We start from the raw sequence: 22,268 nt of genomic DNA on the forward strand, positions 1-22,268 counted from the left end.
CTGCTGTGTTAAGTTGACCCAAATGAACACCAATCATCATCACCTCTAACATTTTACCTTTCACCTTTGTGATCCCATGCAGCGGGTGGCCCAGGTGCTGTGGGGTCAGCTGGATGTGGAGCGTCGAGAGCAGCACACCTCCTGTGTGGAGCTCTTCTATCGGCTCCACTGCCTGGCACCGTCCGCATCCATCTGTGAGGACATCGTCTGCCAGGCTTTACTGCACAGAGACAAGGTACAGAACACACACTAACAAGATTCTACTGTAATATCAAGACACTAGACGCCTACAGCAAAGAGCCATCCAATACTCCTAACGCATTTAAACAACACCAAAGTTTTACATATAGCCATATGAACAAATTCTCCAGCCTAAACTCATGTGATATAACAAACAATAAGTCATCGTGTTTAACTAGCATGTCCGTTATGTTGTGTGTATTTCCCTCAGGCTGTACGGTTGGAGGCCCTACATAGGTTCTCAGTGCTGTGGCACCTGACTAGGGAGAACCAGTCAAACCGGACCATGTCTCTGAACCGCTCATTTGACCGGTGAGTACAGAGCTTGAAGTATGGTCAGTAGTTGGTCTCTGGGCCCAAAAGCAGTTTGTGCTGTGGTCCCCAGTGTATTCTGTTTCATGACTCTACAGTCGTGGCCAAAAGTTTTGAGAAGGACACAAATATTTATTTTCACAAAGTCTGCTGCCTCAGTTTGTATGATGGCAATTTGCATATACTCCAGAATGTTATGAAGAGTGCTCAGATGATTGCAATTAATTGCAAAGTCCCTCTTTGCCATGCAAATGAACTGAATCGCCAAAAAAAAAAAAAACATTTCCACTGCATTTCAGCCCTGCCACAAAAGGACCAGCTGACATCATGTCAGGTGTGAGTGTTGACGAGGACAAGGCTGGAGATCACTCTGTCATGCAGATTGAGTTCGAATAACAGACTGGAAGCTTCAAAAAGAGGGTGGTGCTTGGAATCATTGTTCTTCCTCTGTCAACCATGGTTACCTGCAAGGAAACATGTGCCGTCATCATTGCTTTGCACAAAAAGGGCTTCACAGGCAAGGATATTGCTGCCAGTAAGATTGCACCTAAATCATCCATTTATCGGATCATCAAGAACTTCAAGGAGAGCGGTTCAATTGTTGTGAAGAAGGCTTCAGGGCGCCCAAGAAAGTCCAGCAAGCGCCAGGACCGTCTCCTAAAGCTGATTCAGCTGCGGGATCGGGGAACCACCAGTACAGAGCTTGCTCAGGAATGGCAGCAGGCAGGTGTGAGTGCATCTGCACGCACAGTGAAGCAAAGACTTTTGGAGGATGGCCTGGTGTCAAGAAGGGCAGCAAAGAAGTCACTTCTCTCCAGGAAAAACATCAGGGACAGACTGATATTCTGCAAAAGGTACAGGGATTGGACTGCTGAGGACTGGGGTAAAGTCATTTTCTCTGATGAATCCCCTTTACGATTGTTTGGGGCATCTGGAAAAAAGCTTGTCTGGAGAAGACAAGGTGAGCGCTACCATCAGTCCTGTGTCATGCCAACAGAAAAGCATCCTGAGACCATGCATGTGTGGGGTTGCTTCTCAGCCAAGGGAGTGGGCTCACTCACAATTTTGCCTAAGAACACAGCCATGAATAAAGAATGGTACCAACACATCCTCCGAGAGCAACTTCTCCCAACCATCCATGAACAGTTTGGTGACGAACAATCTCTTTTCCACAATGATGGAGCACCTTGCCATAAGGCAAAAGTGATAACTAAGTGGCTCGGGGAACAAAACATCGATATTTTGGGTCCATGGCCAGGAATCTCCCCAGACCTTAATCCCATTGAGAACTTGTGGTCAATCCTCAAGAGGCGGGTGGACAAACAAAAACCCACAAATTCGGACAAACTCCAAGCATTGATTATGCAAGAATGGGCTGCCATCAGTCAGGATGTGGCCCAGAAGTTATTGACAGCATGCCAGGGTGGATTGCAGAGGTCTTGAAAAAGAAGGGTCAACACTGAAAATATTGACTCTTTGCATCAACTTCATGTAATTGTCAATAAAAGCCTTTGACACTTATGAAATGCTTGTAATTCAGTATTCCATAGTAACATCTGACAAAAATATCTAAAGACACTAAAGTAGCAAACTTTGTGAAAATGTATATTTGTGTCATTCTCAAAAATGTTGGCCACGACTGTACTACCATAAGGAACCTGTTCTGCTTACCTCAGATCACTGCGATGGACTCGTTTTCTCTCTGTCTCTGTCTGTCTGTCTGTCTGTCTCTGTCTGTCTGTCTGTCTCTCTCTCTCTGAGCACTATTTAAGATTCTGTGTCTGTCCCTCATCTCCCTATGACTGACTCTGTGTATCTCTGTCCCAGGTCTCTGTGTGTGGTGGTGGACTGTCTGAACAGCCCAGATGGTTCTGTGAGTGCTGCAGCCCAGTGCTGGCTGGTCAGGGCTCTCTCCCTGCAGGACGTGGTCCGCATCCTGGAGCCTGTTCTGCTGCTGCTGCTCCACCCCTCCACCCAGCGCTGCACCATCCAGAGTGTCAAACAGAAGCTAACCGCAGGTGTTTGTGTGTTCTGGAGTGTTAAGTGGTGACTGTTGGAGTGTTTAGGGATGTTGCTCTCCTAGTGTGTATATGTTTTGGTAGACCTCTTTCTCTCTGTAGGTAATCTGAAAGATTTAAACAGCAGAAGTCGAAGCACCACCAAGGGTTCCACGGGCGCCATGGCAACCAGCACCCAACCAGATGAGGGTACACTGGGTCACATGATCCTGGTGGACCGGGAGGCCCTGTGGGGGGAGCTAGAGCGTGACCCAGAGACGACCAATCCAGCGGCTGACTCCACAGGGGTGTCTTGCAGTGAGAGCGAAGCCACAGAGGGGGAAGATGAGCTGGAGGAGGAGGAAGAGAGCGAACACACCGAGTCAGCTGACACCAGTGGTGCCCAGGTCTCCACAGAGAACTCCAGCTCCGCCACTTATGGTTGTAGCGTAGAGGAAGGAGGTGTGGTCAGCTGCCTGAGGAGGGTGGAATCGGAACACACGCAGGTGTCCGATTCACTGTCGAGCGAGGACGATGACATGGAGCGTGAAGCCATGGCTCAGTCGCGGCTCCTCAAACAGGAGCGTGAGAAGCGTGAAGTCATTGACTCTCTGTTCCGCCATGTTCTGCTGTACTCTGTGCCTGGCGGCTGGCCCCGCCTGCTCCACGGCCTGGCCCTATTGGACAGTCTGTTGAGGAGCAGCGCCCAGCGCCCTCTAGTGGACGCCCTCACCTCCACCTCCCTGGACACCAGCTCAGCCGCCCACCTCAACCTGGTCTCCAACCTTCTCCAGCGCCACCAGCAGGCCCAGGACGGAAGAGGTTTCCATGGACGCCTGCTCTCGCCCACCTCCTCACCCTCCATTCCCCCCTCCCTGCTCATCGAGCTGCTGGTATCGCTGTGCCTGAGGTTCCTACATTCCCACTACCCGTCCTACCTCACCCTGGGCCCCAGGGAGCTGCAGGGGAACAGGGAGGTCCAGGTGAAGAGCGTGGGGGTGCTGACCCGCCTGGTGACCCAGCTGGGGTGTGTGGTGCGGGGTCAGAGGGACAGCTCCACCCAGCGGGAGGCTGGGGTCGGCCCAGAGGCCATCCGCAAGCTGCTGGCCGGGTGTAAGGTGCAGCAGTACGCCCTTCTCACCCTCTCAGCCTCCATGTACATCAGCCAGAAAGGGGTGGAGAAGGACTCTGCCATGGGGTGTCTGAATCTGTTCGATGAACAGGTGGGCCTGTCTGAGGAGAGCCTGGTGAATCTTGGAGGGGGAGGGGGGCAGGAGCAATACCCCTTACAGATGGAGCTGCTCAAGCTCCTACAGGCCCTCATCGTCCTGGAGTACTACGTGTGGCCAGGGGGGTCTGGTTCAACCCCACACCCCGATGAGCCCCGTGACACACCTGTAGCTACCCCTGCCTCCTCAGCCATGAAGCAGGAATGGCAGACAGGGGTTCTGTTCCAACAGTCCATCAAGGCAGCTCAGTATGTCCAGACCCAGCCCATCACAGCCCAGGGGATGTTTGTGTCTGCTGCAGCCCAGGCTCTGCAGCCGCAGTACGGCTATGCCATGCACCCCCACTGGGTGGCGCTGCTGTGCTCGTCTCTGCCCTACCTCGGGAGCTCGCTGGGCATCATCGTGGCTCCGCTCATCACCCAGATCTGCAGGAACCTGGACGAGCTGGTCAAACAGTACGATCACGACGGGGGGAAGGCTACGCAGAGTAGCAGGAAGGAGAACATTGCTCCTGATTACCCTCTCACCCTACTGGAGGGACTGACCACACTCACTCACCACTGTCTACTGGACAACAAGAAGGTGAGTCGTGCGCACACACACACACATACACTACTGATTTGGCAACATGTAGGTGGATCACTCTGCTACCCACTCAGACACACAGAGTTGAATGCAGAAAACAATTATGTTTAATGTCTCCATCTGTCCCTCTCAGTCCCTGGTGGCCTGTGACCCTGCAGACGTCCGAAACGCACGCAATGCTGTGATCAAGGAGCTGCCGCACATGGTCAGTAGTATGGCTCTGCTGTGGGGTGTGGTCAAGAGGGAGGAGTCCCAGAGGAGGGGCTCAGACTCCGCCCAGACCACCAGACATGCCTCCACATCCGTCTACTTCAGGAGCTTCAAGGTATGCCTGTGTTTATGTTTGCGTGGGAGTGTGTTCTTATGGGAAGTAAGTAGTGCTATGATATGTATTGCATGTGAATTTGTGTGTCACTCTGATGGTACTGGTGTGTGTGTGTGTGTGTGTGTGTGTGTGTGTGTGTGTGTGTGTGTGTGTGTGTGTGTGTGTGTGTGTGTGTGTGTGTGTGTGTAGATCCTGAGGCAGCGTGTGTTGGAGTTTCTGACTCCTCTGACGGGGCAGTATGGGGTGCAGCTCATGGCCTCAGTGGGAGCAGTGTGGAGCAGCCGGAGGAGCAAGAGACACACCACAAACAAAGTGAGTGTTTTAAAATTATTATTATTTATTTTTGCAACAAGCGGATGACACATACATACATACATACACACACACACACACACCCTTCCATCACAACAAGAGGGTGACACACAAAGTATGCCCCCACTCTCTCTATGTTATCTCCTCCTCTCTCCATATCTCTGTAGATATTGCCTGTGTCCAGTGAGTCTCATCTGACCATTGTGGATCTGGTGAAGTCCCTGGGAACGCTCCATACAGACAACATCCTGCAGATGGTCAAAGAGGTGGTAAAGAAACCTCACCAGATCAAAGGAGACCAGGTACACACACACACACACACACACACACACACACACACACACACACACACACACACACACACACACACACACACACACACACAAAGAATTGACTGTTAAACCCAGAGAGAAATGACATGATGGTATAGTGGTCATCTGAAGGTCATAGTTGATGCAACTCCCTTCTGTCTCTCCTTCGTCTGTGTGGCAGAAGTCCACCCTGGTAGACATCCCCATGCTACAGTTCAGCTATGCCTACACCCAGAGGTAACGAACAACGACATCAACACAGAGATTCACACTGCCATGTAGTTAGTAATACACTTCAGTTCTTGCCTACATGTGATATTATTTAACAATGTTTCACCCCCCTCTGTCTCTCTGTCTCTCTGTCTCTCTGTCTCTCTGTCTCTGTCTCTGTCTGTCTCTGTCTGTCTCTGTCTGTCTCTGTCTGTCTGTCTGTCTGTCTGTCTGTCTGTCTGTCTGTCTGTCTGTGGTAGTATTTCAGCTCAGGCGCTCCAGGAGAACGTGGTGCCCCTCCTCAGTCTCCTCAGAGAGTCTGTGCAGCTCAACCTGGCCCCGCCCGGCCACTTCCTGCTGCTGGGGTTAGTCATCAACTTCTTATCCGTCTGACACGTACTAAAATGTTCACTTGATGTCCAATGTCCAGAAATCGGTCTCAGTCATTGATCACATAACATATGCCATTTAGCAGACTTTTTTTTTATCCGAAGCGACTAATCAATCAATGAAATGATTTTATAAAACCCTTTTTACATCAGCCGATGTCACAAAGTGCTATACAGAAACCCAGCCTAAAACTCCAAACAGCAAGCAATGCAGATGTAGAAGCACGGTGGCTAGGAAAAACTCCCTAGAAAGGCAGGAACCTAGGAAGAACTAGAGAGGAACCAGGCTATGAGGGGTGGCCAGTCGTCTTTTGGCTGTGCCAGGTAGAGATTATAACAGTACATGGCCAAGATGTTCAAACGTTCATAGATGACCAGCAGGGTCAAATAATAATAATAATAATCACAGTGGTTGTAGAGTGGCAACAGGTCAGCACCTCAGGAGTAAATGTCAGTTGGCTTTTCATAGCCGATCATTCAGAGTTTGAGTGAGTGTGAGTGTGAGTGTGTGTGTGTGTCCGGGACAAGGTAGCACGTCCAGTGAACAGGTCAGGGTTTCATAGCCGCAGGCAGAACAGTTGAAACTGGAGCAGCAGCACGACCAGGTGGACTGGGGACAGCAAGGAGTCATCAGGCATGGTCCTAGGGCTGAGGGGGAAGACAAGACACCGGATAAGACAGGAGAAATACTCCAGATATAACAGACTGACCCTAGCCCCCCGACACAAACTATTGCAGCATAAATACTGGAGGCTGAGACAGGAGGGGTCGGGAGACACTGTGGCCCTGTCCGACTATACCCCTGGACAGGGCCATCCAAGCAGGATATAACCCCACCCACTTTCCCAAAGCACAACCCCCACACCACTAGAGGGATATCTTCAATCCACCAACTAAATACCCTGAGACAAGGCTGAGTATAGCCCGCGAAGATCTCCCCCACGGCACAAACCCGAGGGGGGCGCCTACCCAGACAGGAAGATCACGTCAGTGACTCAACCCACTCAAGTGACGCACCCCTCCTAGGGACGGCATGGAAGAGCACCAGTAAGCCAGTCACTCAGCCCCCGTAATAGAGTTAGAAGCAGAGAATCCCAGTGAAGAGAGGGGAACTGGTCTTTCCGTTCACCTTCACACACCTGGGCCAGACTACACTCAGTCATAGGACCTACTGAAGAGATGAGTCTTCAATAAAGACTTAAAAGGTCAAGACCAAGTCTGCGTCTCTCACATGGATAGGCAGCAGACCATTCCATAAAAATTGAGCTCTATAAGGAGAAAGCCCTGCCTCCAGCTGTTTGCTTAGAAAATCTAGGGACAATAAGGAGGCCTGCGTCTTGTGACCGTAGCGTACGTGTAGGTATGTACGGCAGGACCAACTCCGAAAGATAGATGGGAGCAAGCCCATGTAATGCTTTGTAGGTTAGCAGTAAAACCTTGAAATCAGCCCTTGCCTTAACAGTGATCAAATGTTTTAGTTCTAGTCAAGATTCTAGCAGCCGTGTTTAGCACTAACTGAAGTTTATTTAGTGCTTTATCCGGGTAGCCGGAAAGTAGAGCATTGTAGTGGTCTAATCTAGAAGTGGCAAAAGCATGGATTAATTTTTCTGCATAATTTTTGGACCGGAAGTTTCTGATTTTTGCAATGTTATGTAGATGGAAATAGTCTTGATATGTTCGTCAAAAGAGAGATCAGGGTCTTTGTTTCTTGGGACCTAGAACTAGCATCTCTGTTTTGTACGAGTTTAAAAGTAAAACATTTGCCGCCACCCACTTCCTTATGTCTGAAACACAGGCTTCCAGGGAGGGCAATTTTGAAGCTTCACCATGTTTCATCGAAATGTACAGCTGTGTATCGTCCGCATAGCAGTGAAAGGTAACATTATGTTTCTGAATGACATCACCAAGAGGTCAAATATATAGTGAAAACAATAGTGGTCCTAAAAACGGAACCTTGAGAAACACTGAAATTTACTGTTGATTTGTCAGAGGAAAAACCATCCACAGAGAGAAACTGATATCTTTCTGACAGATAAGATCTAAACCAGGCCAGAACTTGTCCGTGTAGACCAATTTGGGTTTACAGTCTCTCCAAAAGAATGTGGTAATCGATGGTATCAAAAGCAGCACTAAGGTCTAGGAGCACGAGGACAGATGGTCTGGTCTGATGCCATTAAAAGGTAATTTACCACCTTCACGAGTGCGGTCTCAGTGCTATGATGGGGTCTAAAACCAGACTGAAGTATTCGTATACATTATTTGTCTTCAGGAAGGCAGTGAGTTGCTGGGCAACAGCTTTTTCTAAAATGTTTGAGAGGAATGGGAGATTCGATAAAGGCCAATTTTTTTTAAATATATTTTCTTGGTCAAGGTTTGGCTTTTTCAAGAGGCTTTATTACGGCCACTTTTAGTGAGTTTGGTACACATCTGGTGGATAGGGAGCCGTTTATTATGTTCAGCATTGGAGGGCGAAGCACAGGAAGCAGCTCTTTCAGTAGTTTAGTTGAAATAGGGTCCAGTATGAAGCTTGAAGGTTTAGAGGCCATGACTATTTTCATCAATGTGTCAAGAGATATAGTATTAAAAAACTCGAGTGTCTCCGGTGATCCTAGGTCCTGGCAGTGTTGTGCAGACTCAGGAAAACTGAGCTTTGGAGAAATACGCAGATGTAAAGAGGAGTCCGTAATTTGCTTTCTTATGATCATTACCTTTTTGTCAAAGAAGTTCATGAATCTATCACTGCTGAAGTGAAAGACAACCTCTCTTGAGGAATGCTGCTTTTTAGTTAGCTTTGCCACACTATCAAAAATAAATTTAGGATTGTTCTTATTCTCATCAATTAAGATGGAAAAATTGGATGATAGTACCCTCACTGCTGCTCTGTCTTTCCAAGCTAAATCGGAAGACTTCCAGTTTGGTGTAGCGCCATTTCCGTTCCAATTTTCTGGAAGCTTGCTTCAGGGCTCGGGTATTTCCTGTATACCAGGGAGCTAGTTTCTTATGACAAATGTTTTTAGGGGTGCGACTGCATCTAGGGTATTACGGAAGGTTAAATTAAGTTCCTCAGTTAGGTGGTTAACTGATTGTTGTACGCTGACATCCTTGGGTAGGTGAAGTCTGGAAGGGCATCTAGGAATCTTTGGGTTGTCCAAGAATTTATAGCAAGGCTTTTGATGATCCTTGGCTGGTGACTGAGCAGATTATTTGTTGCGATTGCAAACGTAATAAAATGGTGGTCCGATAGTCCAGGATTATGAGGAAAGGCTCCGAAAGCCTTTTGGAGTGGGTCTGTGGACTTTTCCATGTGAATGTTAAAGTCACCAATAATTTGAATATTATCTGCCATGACTGCAAGGTCCGGTAGGAATTCAGGGAACTCGGAAAGGAACACTGTATACGGCCCAGGAGGCCTGTAAACAGTAGCTATAAACATGATTGAGTAGCTGCATAGATTTCATGACTAGAAGCTCAAAAGACGAAAACGTAGTCTTTTTTTTTTTTTATTGATGCCGATACATCTTTCTAGCTGATTTACAGGTTGAAGCTATGTTGCACTTGGTGACCTCTGACTGTTTCATCCTAACATCGTTGGTGCCGACGTGGATAACAATATCCCTATACTCTCTACACTCGCCAGTTTTAGTTTTAGCCAGCACCATCTTCAGATTAGCCTTAACGTCGGTAGCCCTGCCCCCTGGTAAACAGTGTATGATCGCTGGATGATTCTTTTTAAGTCTAATACTGCGGGTAATGGAGTCGCCAATGACTAGGGTTTTCAATTTGTCAGACCTAATGGTGGGAGGCTTCGGCGCCTCAGACCCCGTAATGGGTGGAGGAGAGACCAGAGAAGGCTCGGCCTCTGACTCCGACTCGTTGCTTAATGGGAGAAACGGTTGAAAGTTTCTGTCGGCTGAATGAGCGACACCAGTTGTGCATTCCTACAGCATTTCCTTCCAGAAGCCATGAGAAAATTGTCCGGCTGCGGGGACTGTGCGAGGGGATTTATACTACTATCTGTACTTATTGGTGGCACAGCCTGCTGCCTGGCCTGCACCCTATCTCCTTGTGGAGCTAGAGTTAGAGCCCTGCCTATGGGGCAAATTACCCTTGCCTAACTATTGCGTCTGAAGCTGGGCTTGCAGCACGGCTATCCTCACCATAAGGCGATTTGTTCTCCTGTATATTATGAGTACAGCGACTGCAATTAGAAGGGATGATGTTAATGTTACTACTTAGCTTCGGCTGGTGGAGGTCCTGTAGAACCATGTCCAGATAAAGTGTCCAGGGTGAAAAAGTTGAATGAAAAAAGTTGAGCGAGGGGAAAAAATGAAAATATAAAACGGTAATTAAAAAAATACTTAGTTGGCAGGTAGCAAAGTAACGCTAGCAACAAAACGCACAGCAGCACGTAAACAAGTTCACAAGTTGTGACAGGAAATGACGTCAGCACTCGATTCACAAATAACTGATCTTACAGTCATGCGTGCATACATCTGTGGTCATAGTAATTTGTTACTGTAGACATTGTTCCCAGCGTAACACACTCTGTTGTTTGAAACAATGTAAATGTCCAAACATAAGTAGTACATCCCACATCAATAGACATGCTTTGCTTTGCTACTGTATCAGAATCAACAAGATATTATTGCACTCTAGTCTACCAATCCATAGCTGTACAGACATCTTTCTCCTCTCCTACTTCAGGATCCTCAATGACTTTGTAAACCGACTCTCCAACCTGGACAATAAGAAGGACACTAGAGACATGCAGGTAAGACATGTAGCACAGCCCTAGCTGTAGCCTAATGTACACCTTCCACGCCATCAGCTAGGTCCGCTTGAATGAAATGATGCAATATCAAACGTCCGCTCCTGTCCACCCATGTCCACACACTTCGGTGTGGACAGGACTAGACGTTTCATTAAAACGAAAGGCCTAAATTAAGCTTCAGTGTGAGATTACAGTGTGAGATGCATGATAATGATGGTTACTATGGTGATGTCCTGTAGGAGGTGACCCAGAAGATCCTGGAGGCGGTGGGCGGGGTGGCGGGGTCATCTCTGGAGCAGACCAGCTGGCTCAGCCGCAATCTGGAGGTCAAGAACCAGCCACAGGTGTGTCCTGAGACCGAGGAGCCATCCAACGAACTGAACCTGGACCTCTATGGTAACCAAACACACACACCTGGAGACATCCCTGGCTTCAATCAGGAACAGACTGAAGCCTAATTTACACCTTGTGCTTCCGCACCATATGCTAGGTCCACTCTAAAAATGCAATATCGAACGTCTACTCCTGTCCGTACATGTCTGCACTTTTCCAGGACACTTTCCAAGGAGCTGCGGATGGAAGCGGATGTTCAATTGACGTTATTTTGAAGTGGAAGGTGTACATTAGGCTTTAAAATGGGTCAGAGCTGCTAACCTCCTTAACCACGTGTCAAACTCATTCCATGGAGTGCCTAGTGTCTGCAGCAGGGTTTCCCAAACTCGGTCCTCAGGACCCCAAGGGGTGCACATTTTGGTTTAAGTCCTAGCACTACACAGCTGATTCCAATAATAAACTAATCATCAAGTAGTCTAGTGTTAGGGCAAAAAACAAAGCATGCACCCCCTGGGGTCCCGAGGACTGAGTTTGGGAAGCGCTGGTCTGTGGGTTTTCACTCCTCCCTTGTATTTGATTGATGAATTAAGGTCAGTAATTAGTAAATAACTCCCCACACCTGGTTATCTAGGTCTTAATTGAAAAGAAATACCAAAAACCCGCAGACACTAAACCCTCCATGGAATGAGTTTTGACACCCCTTTCCTTAACCCTCAGGACATGCTCCTCAGTAACCATGGCAACCAAACCCCGGCACCTAATGCACGTTCCACATCATTAGTTGAGAAAAGCAAGAGGGCCCACCTCGACCAACAGTCTCCTCTCCTCTCCATCCTCTCCTCCACTCTCTTCAGGTCTACATTAGAGTGCACTGAGAGAGACCACAGACTTATACTGTAACCATGGAAACGCAGCACTTCCTCACGACAGTATGTCCCCCAGTGTAGTGGTCCAGTGAGGAAGGAGGACACTATTCTCACAAAATTGCCTCTCCTCTGGTGTTACCCATGTCAACCGGTCCACAGTAGTGGAACTAAGTGCCCTGCTGCGTCACTGGGAGCAGTGCACCCAGGATGTGGGCTGAAGGATGAGATGGAGATCCTTCTACCCTGAGGAGGTTAAGCCTTGGGTCGGCCCTCAGGGCAGGCACTGGAGAAGAAAGTCATACATATTCATGAGTAACAACTCCCTTCTGTTCCCATCTCCTTCTTTCCTTTCCTTTCCTCTCTTTTCTCCGTTTCTCCAGACTCTGAAGCTCAGGCCAGCACTATGGTGTCCTCCTCAGCCCCCTCTGTGTACAGTGTACAAGCCCTAGCGCTATTGGCAGAGGTAGGTGTGTCCGTGTGTGGATCTGTGCACCTATTGCTCTCATGCCTATGTATGGGTTTCTATTTCTGACAGACCCTCCTCCTCTGCAGGTTCTAGCCCCTCTTCTGGACATGGTGTATCGCAGTGATGAAAAGGAGAAAGCCGTCCCTCTCATCTCTCGCCTCATGTACTACGTCTTCCCCTACCTGAAGAACCACAGTGCATACAACATGCCCAGTTTCGGTGCAGGTGCCCAGCTCCTGAGCAATCTGAGTGGGTACGCCTACACCAAGAGGGCCTGGAAAAAAGAGGCCTTCGAACTCTACATGGATCCCCTGTTCTTCACCATGGATGTCTCCTGTGCCCCCCAGTAAGATTTTGTTTGTGCGTGTGCTTGTGTTTGAGTGTGTGTATGCCATGTAAATATTGACAAATCAATATTATCAAATAAATTGTTCAAAGAAAATGACTGTGTTTGACCTCTGTCTCTTTAGCTGGAGGTCCATCATCGACCACCTGCTGACCCATGAGAAGACCATGTTCAAAGATCTCATGAGTAAGTAGAGTAGATGTGTGTGTGCATCCGTGTGCGTGCATTTGTAAGTGTGTTAACTCATGTGTGTGTGTTGCAGGCATGCAGAGCAGTTCTCTGAAGCTGTTCCCCAGTGCAGAGCAGAAGCCCATGTTACTGAAGCGTCAGGCCTTTGCCATGTTCAGTGGCGAGTTAGACCAGTACCACCTCTACCTGCCCCTCATCCAAGGTGGGTGTGCTTTTTGTGTTTCTGTGTATTCTGGGCATTTCATTGTGCGTATTGACAAAGTGTGTAGACCAGTTTCTCATTCCTGGGGTCCCAAATGGGTGTTTTTGCCTTAGCACTCACACACCTGATTGATGAGGACCTGATTAGTTGAATGAAGTGTGTGAGCGCTAGGGCAAAAACTAAATGTGCACCCATTTGGGTCCCCAGAACCAGGATTGAGAAATACTGGTGTAGACCATCACATTTGATAGATAATGAGAGTGTGTGTGACATTAACATTTTATAAGGCCAATATTCATTATTAATATACAGTATAATGTAATGCGGGTATCCTATCCTCTCTCCTCCTCCCCTCTCCCTCAGAGCGGCTGACAGAGGCTCTGCGTATTGGTCAAACACCCTCCGTTTCTGCCCAAATGTTTCTGACGTTCCGTGTTCTTATGCTGCGGATCTCCCCGCAGCACCTCACCTCCCTCTGGCCAATTATGGTCACAGAACTGGTGAGGAACAACCCCCACCCTGATGACATCAATTCCTGTCACTGTTGGTTTCCTGTAGGGCCGGAAGGAACCAGTATCGAGATACTCATTAGTATATCATGGCAAGGAAACAAATCACGAAGCGCATTTAACTCATTTAGGAAAACAGCCCTAGTGTTTGAAACAAACATCATTATGTTGTCATTCATTCACATTTGCTTATCTTCAAAGCTATATCTGTAACGGCTGTCGTAGTAATAAAACCAAGGTGCAGCGGAGGATGTGTGTTCATCTTGATATTTAATGAAAAAAGGAGAACACTATACAAAAATAAACCAAAGTCAGCAAAACAATCCTGTCAGGAAAAACTCAACAGAAAACACTAGACAGAAACAATCACCCACAAAAACCCAAAGGAAAAACAGGCTACTTATGTGTGACTCCCAATCAGCAACAACAAACTACAGCTGTGCCTGATTGGAAGCCACACGGCCAAAATCAACAAAACAAACCAACCTAGAAAAAAAGAACATAGAACGCCCACCCAATGTAACACCCTGGCCTAACCAAAATAAAGAACAAAAACCCCTCTCTATGGCCAGGGCGTTACAATATCACACAATATTTTACATACAGCAGGTTTTTAAACGACCAAAGAGTTTTGTCTGCTTCGAGTTTTATTTTTTGCCATGGAAAATATCATCACAGCCCTAATTTTCTCATTTCAATGCATGTATACACCGTAGCTATGTACATTGTTTTCAGCAGGGAGGTGGCATGTCAAAAAAGTCTTTGGTAGTGTTTGTCTTCTAATGGTGTCTTTGATCTTTGTTTGTCAGATTCACACATTTGTTCGTCTGGAGAAAGCCTTGTCGGAAGAAAAAGAGGTGTCGAAGTGAGTCCATGATCACTCAGTCTACTGTAGACGCATCACTGTATCTGTCCATCTATCTAATATGTAGGAGACAGTCTCTCATGTAACTATCACCACCATGTTTCAATATGTTGTCTAATGCCCTTTTCTTTGTTCTCCCTCCTCTTTTCCTCTCTCTGTCAGGCTGACTAAAGTGGTACGTGGGTCCATGGGGAATGGGCCATTGACATTCCCCCAGCCAGAGTTGGACATGTACATGTCTGCCTGCAAGTTCCTGGACACTGCCCTGGCCTTCCCCCCAGAGAAGATGCCCCTCTTTCAGATGTGAGAGCCTCACCCTGCTTAATATCAGCTTAGCATCTATATAGGCTGTGCTTAGCATGATTACAATTAAATGTTCTCTGCTCATTCTGTGTGCGTGTGTGTCAAGGTATCGCTGGGCCTTTGTTCCAGAGGTGGATATGAGCCGCTACAGTGGCCCAGAGAATGGTCTCCTGGAGGAAGAGCAGGAGTGCAAACCCCATGTTGTCAAAGTACTAGAGGCTCTACACCAACGCTACGGGGTAAGAGAACGCAAACACCACTATAGAGCAAGATAACTCATGTCCTTATAGTCACCATGATAACAACATGACTCAATCGTGCGATCTGCTCATCTCATTCTGTTGATGTTATGTCCTATAATTCCAGGCGCTGAGTGACGAGTCGTCTACGGAGCGTCTGGAGTTCCCCCTCCTCACCCGTCGCTCTCTCTCCTCCATCACCCAGCTGGTTCCCTTCCTCCATACACTCTGCTGTTCCTTCCAGGGTACATCACCCAGCAGCCCTGCAGACTACCCTGTGGCAGACTACCCCACAGCCAGCGCCCACCAAGTCCTGAAGCGACTGGAGCACATCACTGAGGGAGAGTTCCTGGACTCCATGGAGAGTTAGATCTCCAACAAGGTTCAAGAGCTTAGAACGCTGAGGAAATGAGAACTGGAACTATAGCAATTGAATGTTGTAGAATGGCCACAACTGCTGAAAGCAATGTTTTATTATAGGCGTATGCCAGCTAAATGGCAATCTTTTGGGATGTTCTTTTGAATGTTGAATTGTTTACTTTACTTGGTTGAGTCTGAACACTCCATGTCTATATAGGATATTCTATATTTGAGATACCGGTACTCTAAAATAATCTACAATTAACTGACACAAACTGGAACGGAGTCGTAGTTATTGGGCTCTCTGAGTACAAGACTGAATGTGCTGACTTAAAGTAAAAGTAATACTGATGCTAGCTACAGTAGCTTTTAGAGGTGGTACTGGTTGTAAAAGAAGTACCACTGTAACAAAGGGAATGACAGCAGTACTGACTACTGATTCCATTCCATCGCTCTACAAAGCTTTCCATAAACCTGCTCCCTCCTATTAGCAAGTTGTGTCTGTCTGACTGTCAGACTGTAATGTATTCCAATGAGACGGGAGTAGGTTAGTATACCTGCTGGTCAGTGACTATGGGAACTCTAAGGCTCTTAGTACAGGATGTTTGGTTTTAAATGTTTAAAAAGCTCTGCTTGTCATCACTCATGATGTTGCAGTTTTATTTGAGGGTAAATTATTGAATGTGATTTGTGTACATGGCAAAACCTCTAGATATATAATAAAATAACATGCGTGTCAATTTGGTATTTTATTCAAGGGAACTCTGACTTTTGTCTGTTTTTAAGTGTTCTGGGAAATGTTTGGACTTAGCACTCATCGTTTTATTCTACACATGTGAATGCTTAACTAAATTATGTGAATGTCTGGCCTCCTGAAAATTCTAACTTTTTAATATCAGAATGAATATATCATGGTCTGTAAATAAAAACCAATATTAAAAAATGATTCAATAAATGGAGCTCAAGATGTATATTGTGTATGTTTGCTTGATAATCTTAGAGACATAACATTAAGAGTCAATAACATAAGTATGCAGGTGTTATAACTTCATCTGGGGAGGCAGGCATTGTGTTCTGGGTAGATGCAAGTAGCCTGGTTGACGAGGCCCACGTGACTTACAGCGCAGGAACAGCTTTAACCACACTGGTCTGGAAAGGAGGCCGTTAATGCAATATTCGCTCAGAAATTGTGCAATGGGTTTGGTTCTCTCAAATGTTAGTTTTTTTGCCATCTTGGTTTGAGTAAGTTTACATGCACGCTAATAATTATATAATAAAGTGATTATGGAAGTAGGCAGAGTATGGCAATACTCTTATCATGGCCGGTTCAAGGCATAAGCGACATAAGCGTTCGCTTAGGGCCTCCAACCCACCAAAAATATGTTTGTTTTGTAACTCAGTCAGGGTCTCAACTTACTTTTGACAGTAAGAATAGTAGAATACACCTGGTGAAATTTCCAAATTTGGTTGAGCATCAGCAGTGTATTTCTTATGTCGGTCACTTGCAGTCACTCAATTAGCCATGCCAGCTAACAATTTTTCAAATGGTATTTAGTTTAGCCAGCTATCTAAACTTGCATGTCGACTAGGCATGCAGGGCACGTGCCCAGGAGCCCTGACCTTTCGGGGCCCCCATTGATTGTGTTGATTAGTTGACTGATGTTGCTGGCAAGGTAACTGCTGTTTAACTTAACAGAAAAAAATGAAACTAGTGTTTATTCACAGTGCTGAGCTAGTATTGCAACTGACATGCAACGTTAGCTAACGTTTCATCCTGTCTTGACTGAGGTGAATGAATAAGCTATGCTATCTAGTAGTAGCTACCGCAGCCAGGTCAGCTCTAGCCTGTAGTTATGTCAGATAGTAATAATAGCAACCTCATATTGCTATCTAACAGCTGTTGTTTGTATGGAAATGTTTTGTAGCCTTTGTTTTGTCCCGTTTCAGAAGTAAATTAACTTGGATGGCTTTTGCCAGTTGCTGTACCGTTTGAGAGAGAGCTGGCCAAAAGTTGGCTAACTTTAGCTTTTCTTTTTGTGTTAATCACACTAGACCTGAATCAAACGATGAAACCATTGGCCAAGCGATTGAATATTGATATTCTGATATTGATATTTTCAGTGCAATGTGAGTTTTATTAGTCAGTATGGCAATGTAACATTGTTGATCTGTCAGTTTCCCTAGCTAATTCCCTACTTTTCACACTGACACAGTGATAAACAGCTCTAACATTACAGGCTTCACTGTCATGGTGCACAGTAGAGGTCTGTGTGACCGATTTCTTCCAGTTCCCGCCTGCACCTGCTGGCTTTTTGTCCGACTCCCGTTACAACAAGAACTGGTCCCAAACCCAACCGCAGTCCCTCAATGTTATTTTAACCGTATGTGACGCAGCTCACTTGCAAGCTATGGTCCCAGCAATTTTGCGCCCCATAGACAATGTCAAATGCACAAAAATGTATTAAGAAATAGGTTAAATTATCAGAGGTTCTCACATGGCCCTTACATTGTATTACTGGGCTATATCAGCCAATATGTTAGACGTACTTGGAGAGAGCAGAGTTGGAAAGATTTGCACTTTCTCTTGAGCTATTTTGATAGCCTACCTTTTAGGAGTGGGAAGACTTTCAGACGGAGAAATATGGGTGATCAATATTTAGGCCAATTTTCTAGGCAAAGTAGTAAACTATAGCCTAATCATAGGCCTATTTAGGAAGTACATTTCCTTGGAAAGATAACTGCCCCGTGCTTCTCCACCTATGCATAGGCTATAGCCTACTTTATTTAATTGAGACCACACGCACACCTGTTCTTGCAGGTATGGCTACTGAACTGGAAGCAGCAGGGGTGATTTTAGTATGTAAATCTTGGTGGGGCAAACTCCCCCAAAAATGTTGCATGCCAGCAAAGACACTATACAACACAACGATGTGACAAACATTAATTGCACTATAATGTTGACAAATGGTGCCCACAAACTGTTAGGGCCTACATAAAGCTGACCCAACAGCAGAGTCCCAACAGCAGTCCCAACACCTTACCACTGCTACACCTGGCTATCAGCAGAACCTTGTCTGTCTATGGTATAAGGGGATGACGAGCGGATAAGAGGCAATCGTAAATTAGATTAAGACATTAAAGAGCGAGCTAGGGCGGACGTAGTGTTCAGCACTTTTGAAATGTACAGCGACACAATGCAGTACATGGGCCTTTCTTACAGTATTCTCCCTGTACACCAAGTCAGAACCGTAGGATAAATAAAGGGGGCATATAAGCAGCCAATTTAAACTCTTACAATATTCGATGATGACATTTCTCTAAAACTCCAGCGGTCTAAGGCACTGCATCTCAGTGCTAGAGGCATCACTACAGACACACTGGTTCGAATCCAGGCTGTTCCACGACCGGCCGTGATTGGGGTCCCATAGGGCGGTGCACAATTGGCCCAACGTTGTCCGGGTTTGGGTGGTGTAGGCAGTCATTGTAAATAAGAATCTGTTCTAAACTGACTTGCCTAGTTAAGTCAAGGTTAAATACAAATTTTAAATTAAAAATACAACAGGTTGTAGGCTAGATGTGCACCACCAAGTCAGATCAGTAGTCTAAATTATGAGGGGGAAGGGACCAAATTATTATGGTGAGGCACATGGGCTACTAACAGCTTACTACACAACATACACTTAATATTACTTTCTTATCTATGGTATACATATCTCCCTGGCATATTACATCATTTATGCAGCAGCATAAAATACATTTTTGGACTCATCTTGTTGTGCTGTGCTCATTTGAACAGGAAGGTGGCGTGGCAGTTCTTTGTGGGCAAATTTTGCCATCAAACTTTGTTATCAAATTCTGGCATTCTCTAGATTTATGGTGCTTTCAAGAACTGGGACTGCGGAAAAAAACAAGGTTGAATCTTGACGTCAGTTATCTTTAGGTCGGAGCTCTAGAAAGAGGACTGAGTCCCCGATTTGCAATTCCAAGTTGGATGACCATTCAAAACTTATTTTCCCAGTCAGAGCTAATTTTTTTCAGAGTTCCCAGTTATCTTGAACTCACTGAAGTCTGAGATTTCCCAGTTCCGAGTTTCCAGTTGTTTTGAATGTGGCAGAAGTCATGCTGCATTGACAATCCTCTTAAGCTTGGAAAAGAGACCCTTAAACTCAGACTTGGACCACACACCCACTGAATAGTAGGCTAGTGATTGCTTTGCAATGCTTGCAGTTGGCTACGGATTCCTTCCAAACCCCCCATTGTTGAATTTGCAATTTCCAACTTATGTAATGTTTATGTCCAATGGCTGATGTGCACCGATACATTTTATCCATAATTTCTCTTCATTATTTCTCTTCATATGACAAGGATTGAAAAGGATTTGCCAGTAGATTGTTGACTTGATTCATGATGATAACTGCTAGCTTGTTAGATAAGATTTTGAAAGTATGATGTTGACACGATCAGTTCAATCAAGGCTACGGTAGATATAACGTGATTTGACGTTATTTTATCTGTGGCCAAAGACCTTGAGCCTTCTTGGATGGGCATTTCTAATGTAACTCTATGGCAGCACCCAACGGGCTTGAATTTCCGAGCTCTCCCAGTAGATTTTGCGGTGATGTAGTGTCCCCATGAGTGACAGAACACTGAGCCAATCATGGTGGAACTAAAGAACATTACCAACCTCTACCCTCTGTATTTTCCGCTGGCTGCCCCACCACCACAGAAAGCACTGAGCTAGGCTGAAACACCGGCATTTTGGAGCTGCCTTAGTCAAGAAAACAAAAAAGAGACCATGTTTGTTTGAGGCTTTATTAACTCCATGATTATTAGATATTTTTTTACAGTGTTTTCAAACTGATATTTGACACGTATTAATGCCAACATAACATGCAAAACTGAAAATGTTTATTTTTTGCTAAAAAAGTGGGTCACCACTTAGAAGCAGCAAGAACGATGACAGCTACACTTGCTAAGTTTTGCATAGGTCTATTGGATATTGCCTTCGTTGAAGGACGATTTGCAGGCAGAGACCTATAAATGGGTAATCAATACTTATTGAAAACGAAAAGGGGCAACGCTCGCTCACCATAGTAGCCCAACCTATGTGCGCGTTGTACCTTTTCAATTTCAATTATGATTTTTTTTGTATTTTTGTACTTCGACTCCCGTTGGTTGAGCGCCATCCACTTCTTTCCATTATCAATATTTATTTACAGACGCAGTAGTAAACTACAGTCAAATCATATTTAAGTTAATTTCATATTCAAGTGAACTGTTATGTGTTTCTCCGTTCATGTAGGCAGCCTACTCTATTTCATTGAGACCACACATGCTAGGCGTACTTGAACTCTCATGTCCAACTAGGAGAGGCAGACTACTGAAGTTGAAGCAGCAAATGTGTGTGAATAATAATGCAAAAAATATGTGAATTTTTGATACAACACTTTATTCTCTCTGGGCATGTCACGCCCTGACCTGAGAGATCCTTTTTATGTCTCTATTTGGGTTTGGTCAGGGTGTGATTTGGGTGGGCATTCTATGTCTGTTTTTTAATGTTTGGGATTGCTTTGTTTCGGCCGGGTATGGCTCCCAATCAGGAACAGCTAGCTGTACACCGTTGTTGCTGATTGGGAGTCATACTTAGGCAGCCTGTTTTTCGTTTGGGTTTTGTGGGTGAATATTTTCCTGTTTAGTTTTGTTAACCTGACAGAACTGTTGCTGGTTGTTTTTTGGTTTATTTTTGTATAGTGTTCATTCGGTCCATTAAAATCATTCACGATGAACACATCCTCCGCTGCACCTTGGTCTCATTTTGACGACGGCCGTTACAGGGCAGCAAACACTGGTCAAGCCAGATGCTATTTTAAGACAGTCTGACAAATCTCCAAAGTTGATTTCCAAACTGTATCAAGGGTCGATAAAAACTTTTCCTGGTGACACAAAACATGTAAAGAAAATATGAGGAAGACCTGGTAGAAGCTATTGATGATGATGATGAATAGGTACAGATATGTTTGAATGCCCAGTCATGTTCATATCATCTCAGACATACATTGCTGTAGTTTAAGACCATCCATAGAACCTACTATATGCCAGTGAAACTGAATTACATGCACTCAAATATCATTCCTCTGCTGGAGGTGTAAAACACAAAAGGGGACATACAGTCAGAAGTTTGCATACACCTTAGCCAAATACATGTAAACTCCGTTTTTCACAATTCCTGACATTTAATCCGAGTAAAAACTCCCTGTCTTAGGTCAGTTAGGATCACCACTTTATTTTAAGAATGTGAAATGTCAGAATAATAGTAGAGAGAATGATTTATTTCAGATTTGATTTATTTCATCACATTCCCAGTGGGTCAGAAGTTTACATACACTCAATTAGTATTTGGTAGCATTGCCTTTAAATTGTTTAACTTGGGTGAACCGTTTCGGGTAGCCTTCCACAAGCTTCCCCCAATAAGTTGGGTGAATTTTGGCCCATTCCTCCTGACAGAGCTGGTGTAACTGAGTCAGGTTTGTAAACCTCCTTGCTCGCACACGATTTTTCTGTTCTGCCCACACATTTTCTATAGGATTGAGGTCAGGACTTTGTGATGGCCACTTCAATACCTTGATTTTGTTGTCCTTAAGCCATTTTGCCACAACTTTGGAAGTATGCTTGGGGTCATTGTCCATTTGGAAGACCCATTTGCGACCAAGCTTTAACTTCCTGACTGATGTCTTGAGATGTTGCTTCAATATATCCACATACATTGTACTTCCTCATGATGCCATCTATTTTGTGAAGTGCACCAGTCCCTCCTGCAGCAAAGCACCTCCACAACATGATGCTGCCACCCCTTGTGCTTCACAGTTGGGATGGTGTTCTTTGCCTTGCAAGCGTCCCCCTTTCTCCTCC

The 22,268-nt window shown here is 45.6% G+C and overlaps 1 protein-coding gene across 3 annotated transcripts in view; it reads left to right on the plus strand.

The window, feature by feature from the left end:
* Window positions 1–16,330, plus strand: part of LOC106586632 (protein dopey-2) — a 42,801-nt gene extending 26,471 nt beyond the window's left edge. For all 3 annotated transcript variants that reach the window (XM_014174123.2, XM_014174125.2, XM_014174124.2), the window contains 20 exons: window positions 83–235; window positions 452–552; window positions 2,380–2,570; window positions 2,673–4,360; window positions 4,497–4,688; window positions 4,878–5,000; window positions 5,168–5,302; window positions 5,493–5,548; window positions 5,782–5,886; window positions 10,615–10,681; window positions 10,921–11,077; window positions 12,261–12,343; window positions 12,433–12,692; window positions 12,817–12,878; window positions 12,955–13,083; window positions 13,447–13,583; window positions 14,402–14,457; window positions 14,620–14,760; window positions 14,867–14,999; window positions 15,127–16,330. In XM_014174123.2, the coding sequence (XP_014029598.1) occupies window positions 83–235; window positions 452–552; window positions 2,380–2,570; window positions 2,673–4,360; window positions 4,497–4,688; window positions 4,878–5,000; window positions 5,168–5,302; window positions 5,493–5,548; window positions 5,782–5,886; window positions 10,615–10,681; window positions 10,921–11,077; window positions 12,261–12,343; window positions 12,433–12,692; window positions 12,817–12,878; window positions 12,955–13,083; window positions 13,447–13,583; window positions 14,402–14,457; window positions 14,620–14,760; window positions 14,867–14,999; window positions 15,127–15,369 (4,212 nt within the window). In that variant the 3' untranslated portion in view covers window positions 15,370–16,330. The remainder of the gene's footprint in view (window positions 1–82; window positions 236–451; window positions 553–2,379; window positions 2,571–2,672; window positions 4,361–4,496; window positions 4,689–4,877; window positions 5,001–5,167; window positions 5,303–5,492; window positions 5,549–5,781; window positions 5,887–10,614; window positions 10,682–10,920; window positions 11,078–12,260; window positions 12,344–12,432; window positions 12,693–12,816; window positions 12,879–12,954; window positions 13,084–13,446; window positions 13,584–14,401; window positions 14,458–14,619; window positions 14,761–14,866; window positions 15,000–15,126) is intronic.
* The last annotated feature ends 5,938 nt before the right edge of the window (window positions 16,331–22,268 follow it).

The sequence above is a fragment of the Salmo salar genome, chromosome ssa25, assembly GCF_905237065.1.
Source record: "Salmo salar chromosome ssa25, Ssal_v3.1, whole genome shotgun sequence".
NCBI classification, from domain to species: Eukaryota; Metazoa; Chordata; class Actinopteri; order Salmoniformes; family Salmonidae; genus Salmo; species Salmo salar.